Raw genomic sequence first — 13180 nt, 5'->3', positions numbered from 1 at the left:
GATGAGAGAGAATATGGAAAGGGTATGGTCTAATGGTTGCTCTTAAGCGATCTTGAGGCATCTTCTTTCTAGACCCCATCCCCCCCTTAAAGTGCAGCTATCTTGGATCATTGGTCCCCTAGTCTGTGGCAGGACCCTTGTATCTCTCTGAAATAAACTGCAGATCAACTGTGAGCATCATTAACTTCAATAGTATGTGCTAGTGTGTAATACCAAGTTGGCAGGAGAGAATGTAGCTTTAGACCAGCTGCTCTAGGAACTGCACCCCAGCTCCACTGCCTCAGGCTGAAATGTCAAGGACTCCAAACAAGCACTAACTAGTGCAGAGTGGCTTCTGCTGGCTTGAGAGTAAGAGTGAACATGCTGCCTAGCATTAATCTTATTTAATATGTTTTATACTTTGTTGTTGGACTTTTCCCACCTAAACAATTTGTTTCCTGTTAGACTGAAACTGCTGCAGTACCAGGAACTAGCAGTTCTAATGAAGAAAATGATATACAGATGATTCGTAACTATCAACAATGTCTTCTACTGCAAAACAGGTATTTTCCCCATGTAAAATTAATATCTTGGGTGGATTGTTTGAGAATTATTTTGTAACTGAAATCTGTTCCAGTAATGAAAACTGTCTTCATGCTACACAGGAAAGAAATGTTTTTGTTTTTGTTTAGATTGCACAAACAGTCAGTTGAAGAAGCCAGAAAACAGTTGCAGGAATATCAGAATAAGTTGAAGCAAAGATATCCATCTATTTCTATGCCATTAGGCTCTGCGGTTACATTGCAGTCAAGATTTATTAACTTAAAACCTACTACTTGTGAATCAGTTTTACAAATGTGTGGACCCACAGTGCTTCATAGAGATCATCCATCTGCTAACCAGTCATCTGTACAAGAATATGCTCCGCCATTAAACACACATTCAAGAACACATTTTGTGTTGGAAAAGCCATTTGAACAGAGAGATGACGAGCAAAGGCATAACATGGGCTCTAGTAGACAGATACAATCTACAGAGGCCTCACAGTCAGAGCAAAGACAGTTTCATTTGCCACAACAGAATTACCCTTCACAAGAACAGATGGAAATATTGGGTCCTTCTGGTAATCAGGTGAGAGACTTGTCAGAATCCCAGAAACTGCCTGGGTCAGTCATGATGACTTCACAAGATGCTTCAGTTATGATGCAAACAGAGGCGCATATACAACGGGACAGTTCAGCTTTGCCCACAGAAGAGTCATCAAGAACCTTGGGTCTTGATAAAAAGTCAGTAATGTCTCAGAGGATGCCAAACCTAATAATAGAGACAGAAGCACAAAAACAGCCTCAGCTTATAGTTCTTGATACGCCAGCCTCAGAGGGGTCTCTGATAGCTCAGGCTGCATCATTTGATTCTTCAGAATACCAGCAGGTACCTACAGAGAGCAGCATAAAAACAACCTTTGAACAAACTCTCCCCCAGGCTTTTCAACATCTTACTTCATTATTTCCTGATGAATCTGAGACGGGGGCAATCCAGGAGTCCTTGGCATCCAAAAATGGAGGTGCATCTTTGTTAAATTATTCCAATATACTAAAGTTAAGAGAGAGAGTGCTAGCTTCTTCAGAGAGCATCCAAGCTCAGCAAGACCATTTGAAAGAACTGCAAGAGCAACTGGATGTACAAAGAGAAGCTCTTCTTTCTAGGCAGAGAATGCAGGAAGAACTGCTTTTACGTAAGCAGGCTATATTAAAGGAACAGATGCAGAGACAACAAGAGGCTTTGAAGGATTTTCTTAATAAACAGGTATGTTTTGTAAATGTAATATGAGCTGTCTGCTAGTAAGTGTCCAGGCTACAGAGTGGACTTTGCCAATTAGCAGAGTTCCCCAGGTAGTGTGCAGACTTTGCGGATGTGCATTTGTCCTTTACTGAAACCAAGACTCAAACTAGTGATCTGTGACCTATGTGATCTGTAAGCAGTGGTTCTGTTAGACGAGCCATGGGAGCCTCTCTGTCCAACCATACAGGAACTGTGCTAAGCTTGTTTAAATTGAACTCTGAATGTAGTGTTCATTGAAGTAGTTACCGTTTCTGAAATATTTGGAAGCATCATTCTTCAGCTTTACAATCTTTAAATGATAGCTCTAACATTAAGGGTATAATGAACACTTCTGTCAGGTAAATTGTTTTAAAAAAGTGAGCTGTGCTTTTTATACCTGCAAACAGGAAAATTGGTTTTAAAATTGCTTATATTGGCTGCCTTCTGTTTTGTTAAATTGTTTCTGAATAGCAGTAACACTCTCAGACTTTGAATTGTTTTTTAATCACTTAGATATATAAAATAACTCCTGTTCATTTTACAAATGAATTTTAAAAATGAAATTCACATTTGTAAAGGCTGATCTGTTTCAAAAGGCAACTTTCCTGTTCTGCATCTCAATTCTAACCTTGTTTGAATTTACGGCTTCTCCTGAGCAGGCAAAAAGCTATGGTGTGATTTTTGAGATATGGACAAATATCCATTAAGGATTAGGTTGGGGCACTCATAATTGTCACTGGTAATCTAAGAAAAACTCTCTCCCCAACCCTCTAACTATGGGCCTTTTTCTAAAGGTTTTCTTTGCTGAATTTTCCTTTTTTTGGGGGGTAGGGGGGAAGAGGGTGGTGGCAAAGATCAAATTGTCTATGAACAAAGCTACCATTGATTGAAATTTATATGAATTTACAGAATCAAGTTCATGTACTAAAATTCCCAGCCTGCCTATTTTTTTCCACTATAAAACTTGTCCATAAAGTCACCTAAGGGATCTCTTTAGTTACAGCTTAGACTTGGATGAACATTTTTCAGTAGATAGTAAATTTGCTGAAAACTACATGTTCGGGGTAACTAAAACTATTCAAGGTAAGATTGAATTCAGCTAATAGTTCATTGGAATAAAAAGTGACTTTTTTTTTTAAATGAGCTGTTTTGACATTTCATTTTGAAATAACCCATTTTATTTAAGCAAGAAACCAAAATAGTTCAGTTTTGGTTCAAAATTAACTTTTTTTTTCCCCTACATATTTTGGTTCAGCCACTGAACCAAAAACTCAGTTATTTGCTTAGCTCTATCCAATATAGTCCGCAATATCTTCAAGTTAAGCAAGTCTCTTTATAGAAGCTGGCTATACAAAAACTCTTTTTTGCCTTATTTTATTTAAACTCGTCTAGAACACTAGGCATCATAAAGAATGACTTCACACTGCTTTGGCTCCCTGCCTTTCATTTGTGCAGTTTTCAGAGAAGTAAAATCCCTGTCATTGGTAACTGAGAAGTAAGTAGAAATATTATTTCAGGACTTGATCCTTCAAGAAACAAAGTATTTTGGCCCAATTCAGCAAAACTCTTAAACACACAAGTGATTAACTTTTAACAAGTACTTACATGCTTAAATATTTTGCTGCGTTGAGCTCTTAGAACCTTTCTCTTTTCATCTTCTGGAAAGTGCTGATGTATAGTGTATTTGGCACACATGGAAAAAATAGAGGTTTAGTAAAATGGGTGTGAAAATTATCTTAGCCACTGTTACTTCCTCTTTTAAGGCAGAAGAATCTGTCACGTACAGAGAGATGACAGAAACACAGAAATCTGACCACTTCAATCTGATGACTTATCTGTTCGAAGATGCAGAAAATAAATCTCAAGAAGTTAATTGTGGTGATGTGAACAAATATGAAAATAGATTGCTTTCACAAAGCATCAGTCAAGCTGAGCAAATCGGTGAGGCCGTATATCATATTATAATGCTGCTGTTCATTTTTTCAATTATAACTGGTTTCTTTTTTCTCTTACCTCAAATTGGATCTTCAACTGCTTATAGTATGTTACAAATATATAAATTGCAGAACATTATTTTTATATTACAGAACAGTCTCAAAGAATTCTGGGAAGAGAACAGAGATGGCGAACTTCAAAACCGCCTCTGGCTAAAATCAAGTTAGGGCTCGATTTGGAACAACATGAACTAAGTGTAATACCAGAGCTAGACACGCCAAGGAGTGACAAAGTTTCTTTTACAGGTAAAAAAAAACAAAAAAACACTAGATGTTCTGGTTTGCTTGAAATATAATTCCTGAAGTAAAAATAAGCATTTTTTTCTTTGACTTTGAGGGGTTGAGGGTGAAGCAGTGGTCTCAGCTGTAGCTTTATTGAGGTTCTCAAGTATTTATTTTGTATTTATATAGCAACAAAAAGCATACTGTATTATTCACAGTTAACCGGTGCCTTTCTTGGAGAAATTACAATCTAAATACAGACTTAAAAGGGAAATTACATGGAATTTAATTTCAGGGGCTTGGTTATCCTGTTGGTTATTTGCATGCCCCTCCCAGTGCAGTATGGTTGGATGATCAGGCCCTATATTTTTATATTAAGGGATTCCTTTCAGAATGAAGGTTAGTGACTTTAAAAATAAAATATGGAATATCTAAAATCTTTCAACTGTTCATTTTGAGATTTCATCTGAAACATGCAGCTTCAGTGTAAGTGTTCCCTTACGAATTGTCCGAGGTAGTTTTGCTGCATAGAAATTCTACAGATGTTGGGCGCTGTACAGCAGCAGTGGGTTGCTAGAACATACACAGAATATGCAACAGCAACAAAATTAAGGGATGTTGTCAAATTGCTACAGAACTTCTAATAAGCTTGTTGTAAGGTTCATTTAGGAAATACTGTAATATAGTAACAATCAAGGGGAAAATGTCAATTTACATTTTCAGACTGTAGTGTGAATACCTTCTGTAGTTATAAGTAACACCCTAGAGGACTAATACTGAAAACAGGTGGATGAGGCTTTTTTTTTTTTAAAACAATTAACAAAATCGTCCAAATCACAGGACTTGGTAGTGACAGGGGACTTCAACTACTCATACATCTGTTGGGAAAATAATAAGTCAGGGCACGGATTATCCAACAAATTTTTGGAATGCATTAGAGACAACTTTACAGAAGGTGAAGAAAGTAGGGAAGAGGCTAGTCTTGATTTGATTCTGACAAACAGGGAGGAACTAGTTCAGAATTTAAAGATGAAAGGCAGCTTGGGTGAAAATGGAATCATTAACTCTTCATTTCATGATCAAGGAATGATAGGAGGGAAAACATCAGAATAAAGAAAACGGATTTTAAGAAGGCAGACTTCAGCAAACTCAGAGAATTGGTAGATAAGATCCCGTGGGAAGCATGTCTAAGGGAAGTATTTTAAAGAAACATTATTAAAGGCACAAGAGCGAACTATCCCAGTGAATAGGAAAGATAGGGAAACCACTGTGATTTAACCAGGAGATTGTCAATGACCTCAAATGCAAAAAAGTGTCATACAGAAAGTGGAAACTAGGTCAAATTATGGAGGCTGATTATAAAATACAAGCATGTAAGAACAAAATTAAAAACAAGACCACCACCAAGGACAGGATAGGCCCATTCCTCAATGAGGAGGGAAAGACAACACCAGGAAATGCAGCAACGTATTACGTTTTTTGTTTTGGTTTTCACCAAGAAAGTTAGCAGCATTGGATGATTAACATAGTGAACATCAGTGTAAATGGGGTCAGATGTGAGGCTAAAATAGGAAGAGAACAAGTTAAGATTGACTTTGCCCTAGTCTACACTACAGAGAGAGCTGTCTTGAATCAACCAAATGTCAACCTAATTCTGTATGTGTCAACGCTAGGATTTCATCCTCACCGATGTAACTCACCTGCTGCACTGACTTTATGCTACTCCTGGAGGTGAAGTTATTGAGTCAATGTCGATGTAGTTATGTCGATGCAGTGTCAGTATAGACAACTGGATTGCTTACATCAGATGTTGCTAGCTTTCAGAATTCTTCCCAAAAAGCCAAACATGGACAGTTGAGTCGGTGCAAGTACTCCTGGTGAGGACACACCACTGACACAAGGAGTAAAGCATAGATATGCACAACCAGTGTAATTGCTGTGGCAGTTGTATGCTGACGTAAGTTAGGTGGACTTAATTTTCTGGTGTAGACATGCCTTTAGACAAGTTAGATGTCTTCAAGTTGGCAGGGCCTGATGAAATACATTCCAGAATACTTAAGGAACTGTCCGAGGAGATCTCTGAAGCATTAGTGATTATCTTTGAGAACTCATGGACGATGGGAGAGATCCCAAGGACTAGAAAAGGGCAGATATAGTACCTTTGTATAAAAAGGGGAATATAGACCAGTCGTCTTAACTTTGGTAGTACCCAGAAAGAGAATGGAGCAAATAATCAATTTGTAAGCACCTAGAAGAAAATAAGGTGATAAGTAAGTCTACATGGATTTATCAAGAACAAATCATGTCAAACCAACCTATTATCCTTATTTGGCAGGGTAACACCTTGGGGATCAGGGGAAGCAGTAGATGTGATACATCTCAAATTTAGTACAGCATTTAATAAGTCTCTCACATGGACTTCTCATAAACAAGCTAATGAAATATAGCTTAGACAAACCTACTGTAAGATGGATGCACAACTGGTTGGAAAAGAGTACTCAGAGTAGTTTTATCACTTGTTCACAATTGAGTTGGAAGGGCATATTGTGTGCGTTCTCGCAGAGATCTGTCATGGCTTCACTATTCAGTATCTTCATTAAAATGATTTGGATAATGGCATAGAGAGTACAGACAATACCAAGCAGGAAGGGGTTGCAAGCGCTTTGGAGGACAGGATTAGAATTCAAAAGGATTTTGACAAACTGGAGAAATGGTCTGAAATAAATAGGATGAAATTCAAGAAGGATAAATGGTAAATACCGCGCTTAAGAAGGAATAATCAATTGCACAAATAGAAAGTAGAAAATGACTGTCTAGGAAGGAGTACTGCAGAAAAGGATCTGGGGTATAGTGGATCACAAACTAAATGAGTTGTCAATGTAATACTGTTGCAAAAAAAGTGAATATCCTTTTGAGATGTATTAGCAGGAGTGTTGTAAGCTAGATACAAAAAGTAATTCTTACAGTCTACTCAGCACTAATAAGGCCTTAACTGGAGTATTGTTGTCCAGTTCTGGGCACCACACTTGAGAAAATATGTGGACAAACTGGAGGAAGTCCAGAGAAGAGCAAGAAAAATGTTTAAAGGTCTAGAAAACATGACCTGCAATGAAAAATTGAGCTTGTTTAGCCTGGAGAAGAGGAGACTGAGGGGGAACATAACAGCAGTCTTCAAGTACGTAATAGGTTGTTATAAAGAAGAGGGTGATAAATTGTTCTCCTTAACCACTGAGGACAGGACAAGAAGTAATGGGCTTAAATTGCAGCCAGGCAGCTAGGTTAGACATTAGGAAAAACTGTCAGGGTAGTTAAGCACTGGAACAAATTGCCTAGAGAGCTTACTGAATCTCCATGGGTGGAGTTTTTTAAGAGCAGGTTAGAAGAACACCTGTCAAGGATGATCTAAATAATACCGAGTCCTTCCTCTATGTAGAGAACTGGACTAGGTGACCTCTCAAGGTCCCTTCCAGGCCTGCATTTTTATGATCGGAAACAATATTTCTCTTTATGTACTTTGAACATTTGATGATACTTTGTAGATTGTCCGTTTCACTGTTTTCTCCTGAAAAGTCAGGAAGCTTCCTTAATTGCTTAGGTCTTTCAAAACTAGGAAAACCTGGTTCTAAATCTACACAAATGGGCAGAGGGACTCAGTAAATTAGTTTTAATTTTTTTAATTGACTAGAGTTCAAGTTCACAGTATCGCTTTAAATTAAACCTAGAAATTAAATGCATTTTAGCAAGTGCTAAACATTTCAATTGAAATAGAACACTTTACAAATTCAGTACTGTATTTCTGTAGTACAAAATGCACATTTCAACACAGCACGTCTTTTTATGAAACATTACCTCTTACCTCTAATAAATAAATTAATTCTTTCAAATTCAGATAAGACAGATTCCATTGGTGGAGAAGCTTCTCTCATTTCATCTGTGGAAGAGCTAGTGTCTGGCATGTGCAACAGTGAATCGGTTCATGAAGAAAGAGACTTATCCATAGCAAAATTCAAAGAACAAGGTTCTAGTGAGAATCCAAGATACACTAACCAACTAAGTAGTTCATGGCATGAAAGACTGATGGTGGATGCTAGTAGTTCACATGAGCCAGGTGGGAGAATCCATCTTTTTTAAGGTATATGTAGTTATTTTAACATAGTTAGAGCTGTATATTTTACAATGTCTGACCTGATTTGTTAGAGGATGTACAGTGGGTCTGAAGTGTGTGTGTGTGAGAGAGAGAGAGAAGCTTGCCTGTACATACATTTAAATGTAATATTCAGTTTTATAGATTGTATTTTAGGGAGTTTTCCTTGTATTTATTGTATGGTGGTTTCCTCAAGGAACCAAACAACTTATCAGATGGGTGGTAATTGTGGTCTTTGATGCTTTCATCCCTGTGGTCCTGGATTTCAGGACTGAATTTGGTACTCCTGCCAACCATATATTTTCCTTTTACTAACTCTGGTTTTAATAAGATAGTGACTAAAGACACTTTTTTTTTTTTAAAATCTGAATGTGTATGGGATAGGCAATTTATAGATAGCTGTGTTGTATAGTATTTTGGTTTAAAATAGTAACTAGATTTTATATAAAAACACCTTAAATTTTCCAGCCTTAAGCGCCATTCCATGTTCATCTGCTCAGCCCCCAATCCCAAACAGCCCTGCTAGCATTGTTCCAGATGTGATTTTACTTCCACATTATCCCTATCAGAGCTGCTAACCAAACATTGTTCCTTTTCTGATCCATTTTCATTTTGCCCAGCTATCCACTTTTAATCCAGAATACCTGCCCATAAAGGCATTATTGCAGGTTGGATTGTCATGTTGGTGTCAGTTTAGGAACCTAGCTTGAAACATGCCTCTTGACTTAGCTCTGAAGGTTTTGTCTCCCTGCTTATCCCAGCCAATCTTGGGATTTTTTTTTCCATGTTTCTCGTGGAGCAGCTTCTTGACTGGAGCTTTGTCTTAGAAATGTTTGTTCAAATCCTTATTACTAGTTTACAACAACAGTACTTCCAGTGAATAAATAAGATGTATTCTAGCTTTAATTTTGCAAAAATACTTACATTCATTGCCACAGTGTAATAGTCAGCATACTGAAGTATAAGAATCTCTTACAGGATGCTGGAGGCTGTGGGAGACAATTGGTTTTTGAGTGGGTCAAACCAAGAAAACTAGTGCTTTTGCAGTTTCTGTTGCCATCTTCCAAATACTGTGTTCTTCACTACTGTAACTAAGCAATGAGATCAGGATAAACTTCTCTTTGCTAACTCCACAGAGATCAGCAATTCATTTGGCCTAGGATGTGAAATTGTGATGTATTCATCCCTATGTTAATATCACAAGAATAAACAGACATTAGTGCTATACACTAATGCAACACATTTTTTTTCAATTATAGCATAGTTTTTTTAATAGTCTAAAGTTAGAAGGCAATATTAGATCACCTGGTCTAACTTCCTGTATATCAGAGGCTGTTAAATTTCACTCCATCACGCCTGCATTGAGCCCAACAATTTGTGTTTGACTACAGCATTGGTTCTCAACCTGCAGCCAATGTGACATCCTCAGGGCCATAGAGATAGTATTAGATGCGGCCCACATAACACATTGTGCGCCACATACGCGGCCCATGATGGTAAATAGGTTGAGAACCACTGGACCTACATCATAACTTGTGTTTAGCTAAAGCATGTCTTCCAGAAAGGCATCCTGTCTTAATCTGAAGACATCAAGAGATGGAGACTCCATCACTTTCCTTGGTAGTCTGTTCCAGTGGCTAATCGCCCTCACTGTTTAAAATTGTTTTTGCCTGGTTTCTAGTTTGAATTTGTCTGGCTTCAGCTTTCAGCTTTGGTCTTTATTATGCCTTTCTACACTAGACTGAAGAATTCTTCAGCACCTGGTATTTGCTCCTTGTGAAGTACACATACACTAATCAAATCATGTCTCACTCTTCTTTTTGATAAACTAAACAGTTTGAGCTCTGTCTCTCTGTAAGGCATTTTGAATAATGTTTGTGGCTTGTTTCTGTACCCTGTTCAATTTTTCAACATCTTGTTTAAAGTATTGTGCACAGTCTTTTGGTATCAGTCTCACCAATGCCATATACACAGGTAAAATCACCTCCCTACTGCTACTTCCCTGCTTGCATTAGTCCTTTTTGTCACAGCATCACACTGGAAACTCATTTTGAGTTACTTGTCCACTCTGATCTCTAAATCCTTTTCAGAGTCACTGCTTTTCAGAATATAGTCCTTCATTCTATAGATTGGGCTTGCATTCCTTGTTCCTAGATGTAGCACTTTGCATTTGACTGTATTAAATCACATTTTGTTTAAATGGGCCCATGTTACCAAGCAATCCAGATCACTTGTATTACTGCCCTTTCCTCATTATTTATCACTCCACCAATCTTCGTGTTTCTATTTCAAAAGATTGGGAGGTGAGATCTGAGAGTCCGTTCTCTAATTGGCCTCAAAGAGAGAGCTCTTGGCCTTCTAGGTCAGTGGTTCTCAGCCTTTCCAGATTACTGTACCTCTTTCAGGAGGCTGGCTTGCAAAATCAGACCTAATACGAAAGTGTCACAGCACACGATTACTGAAAAATTGCTTCCTTTCTCATTTTTACCATATAATTATAAAATAAAATGAGATTTTAGTTTGTACTGACTTTGCTAATGCTTTTCATGTAGCAGCCTGTTGTGAAACTAGGCAAATATCTAGATGAGTTGATGGACCTCTGCGTACCCCTAGGGGTACACATACCCCTGGTTGAGAACCACTGTTCTAGGTAACAGTTTTCTTTCTCTAACTTTTGATGTCATATTTCCCCCACTGATTAAGTTCTTCAGATAATATTTTGCAAAAAAGAGTGTATCCTTGGCATTTGTAAATTGTAGAAAAGCCAACTAAGGAGAAGCACTCTGTATTTACCAGTGCAATTACTGTTCTTGGAAGTAACACAGTGGCGCAGATAGTCTTTTATAGGTGATAAAGAAGAGGTAAACATGAACAGAAGTCAACAAGTTATATAGGAACTGAGGCAGCAGGATTAAGTATGGTTGCCATCTAGTGTTCAGAATTTGGTAGCGTTGGACTTATAGCCGTTTCCTGTTTTTGATTTACAGCCAACCCCAAGGATTCTGTTGTCGTGGGTCAAGATTTACCAATTTATGCTGCTGACGTTGGAAGGGGAGTAATTACAGATTCTGGGCCATCATTTACACCTGATAGTACGGTTAGTTATACTGGAAATTAATATATCATGTCATTTAAAATAACCATACTACTTAAATTCTGACTGTTTTAGTATTTCCTAGACCTTTTTATTAACTTGAAATATGAGTTTGAAGGTGACCTGCATAGTATTTTGCTGGGGGCAGGGAGAGTTATTTATACCATAATTTTGTTGTTTTATGATGTGTAAAACACACATGCAATTCTGCTTCCTTTTTCAGTAGAAATTCATGTCTTGTTTGCCCTTTATTTCCTGCAAGTTTTCATAGACTACTAGAGAAGTGGTGTGAATATTACAAGTTTCTGAGTAACTGATAGATAAAAGGGTTTTAAGTCATTTAAACCTGTTTTGTTAACACTTTAAAAAGGACAGCAGCAAAATCTTTGAAACGTTCAAATATCTTGTCCCTTTCAGATCAGGACTAAGAGAGCACTTATTCCAGCTTTCCTGGTCTTCTAAGGATTTGTCCAGTAAAAACAGGGGAGAGAACTTTGTATCCCTGATATTTTTACAATTTAAAACAAAGCAAAATTTCTAAAAAATAAAATAAACCTTTTCTGGCCCCATTTATATGACATAAAGAAGCAAAAAAGGCACAAACCCAGCAATCTTCCTTTGCATGTCACCTATAAAATAAACATGGAGGCTTTCCGATACTGCACTTCTGTTCCTCTGAGATCTGCTCTTTTATTATTAAAGTAGATCTGTGATGAGAAATAGCCAAATCTGAACACCAGTAGATCACCTGGTTTACATGGTGTATGATCTATATACAGTTCTGGGAAGCAATATAATGGTTCTTGAGAATGTGGTTGTGTGCGGTTGTGTGTGGGGGGAGGGGTGTGTGGGGGTGTGTGTGTACACATGCATGTGTGAGGAAATTTTTTTACTGAGCAATGATGAACCTTTATTTTGTCTGACTCTTCAAATAATGAAGGTTTCTACACTTGAACTGAGCTCAGAATTAAGTGTTTATATTTTAAATAATTTGTCTTGTCCCTACGCAATGCTATAGTCATATTTTCTTGACCCTAGGTAGCACTTTCTAAAGGATGGACAACCAGTTTTGCTCCACAGGCTTGTGCACGAGAGGCAGCCTGTGATTATTTGTCTTCAACAACAATTTCCACTGGCAGTTTTTTAACCAGTGAAAAGTTAGACCTAAGCCCTGCTAACACTGGTAAAAAAAATTTCTTATAAACTGGATTTTATTTACAATATTATAAAGGAAAATGAGTCTAATACTTTGACATTAGTGAGTTCCTCCGAAAGAAGATTGATTAATGTGAAACTTGACTTAAGCCTTGTTAATGTTGCCCTCTGAAATAAGGCATAAATAAAATGTAATGCATGTTCTATGGTTGTAGCTTTATTTGACTTTCAAGTAAGCTAAACATATTAGCATGTTAACTACAACTGCAGTAGTTTTGGCAAATGGCAACTGATGTTACAAGTACAGTTGTCTGAAATACCTCAGGATTTCAAGTTGGCAAAATTGAAAAAAGAAAACAAACTATAAATTGTTAATTTTTTTTTCTGAATAAACATTTCAGACATGGCTAATCAGCACATACAGTAAGTCTTTGCTCTTCTACAGCTATCTATGAGTTTCAGTATTACTTGACAGTTGGAACAGTGATCACAAACTTCAGATGTTTTTTCATAGCATACACTTTGTAGCAAGCCTTAGAGGTATGGTTTTATCAGGTCTGATTGTTTTTATATGTTCATAATTTTCTGGGAAAATCTCATTTGGGGAAGAAATTTCATGGTCTTGAGTTAATGTGAATGTGAACGATATGACAAGTTAGTAAACATAAAACATGCACATCGGTGTGACCGGGTTATCATTATGACTAACTTTTCTTTACTCTTTTTGAATACACTCTTCTGATTAAAGATTTCTCAAAATATTTAATAACA

At 37.3% G+C, this 13180-nt stretch overlaps 1 protein-coding gene and 1 non-coding gene across 5 annotated transcripts in view; both read left to right on the top strand.

Annotated features, from left to right (window-relative positions):
- Nucleotides 1-13180, top strand: part of CEP295 (centrosomal protein 295) — a 48326-nt gene that overhangs the window by 21815 nt on the left and 13331 nt on the right. For all 4 annotated transcript variants that reach the window (XM_045019897.1, XM_045019889.1, XM_045019903.1 and 1 more), the window contains exons 13-19: nt 445-542; nt 672-1785; nt 3564-3741; nt 3888-4040; nt 7906-8124; nt 11148-11257; nt 12293-12437. In XM_045019897.1, the coding sequence (XP_044875832.1) occupies nt 445-542; nt 672-1785; nt 3564-3741; nt 3888-4040; nt 7906-8124; nt 11148-11257; nt 12293-12437 (2017 nt within the window). The remainder of the gene's footprint in view (nt 1-444; nt 543-671; nt 1786-3563; nt 3742-3887; nt 4041-7905; nt 8125-11147; nt 11258-12292; nt 12438-13180) is intronic.
- On the top strand, nt 11959-12041 carry LOC123362349. Its single transcript, XR_006576447.1, has one exon. It is a non-coding gene; the product is annotated as a small nucleolar RNA U2-19 (small nucleolar RNA).

The sequence above is a fragment of the Mauremys mutica genome, chromosome 1 (assembly GCF_020497125.1).
Source record: "Mauremys mutica isolate MM-2020 ecotype Southern chromosome 1, ASM2049712v1, whole genome shotgun sequence".
NCBI lineage: Eukaryota > Metazoa > Chordata > Testudines > Geoemydidae > Mauremys > Mauremys mutica.
The sequence above is the reverse complement of the archived record's forward strand: the minus strand, read 5'-3'. Positions and strand labels throughout refer to the sequence as shown.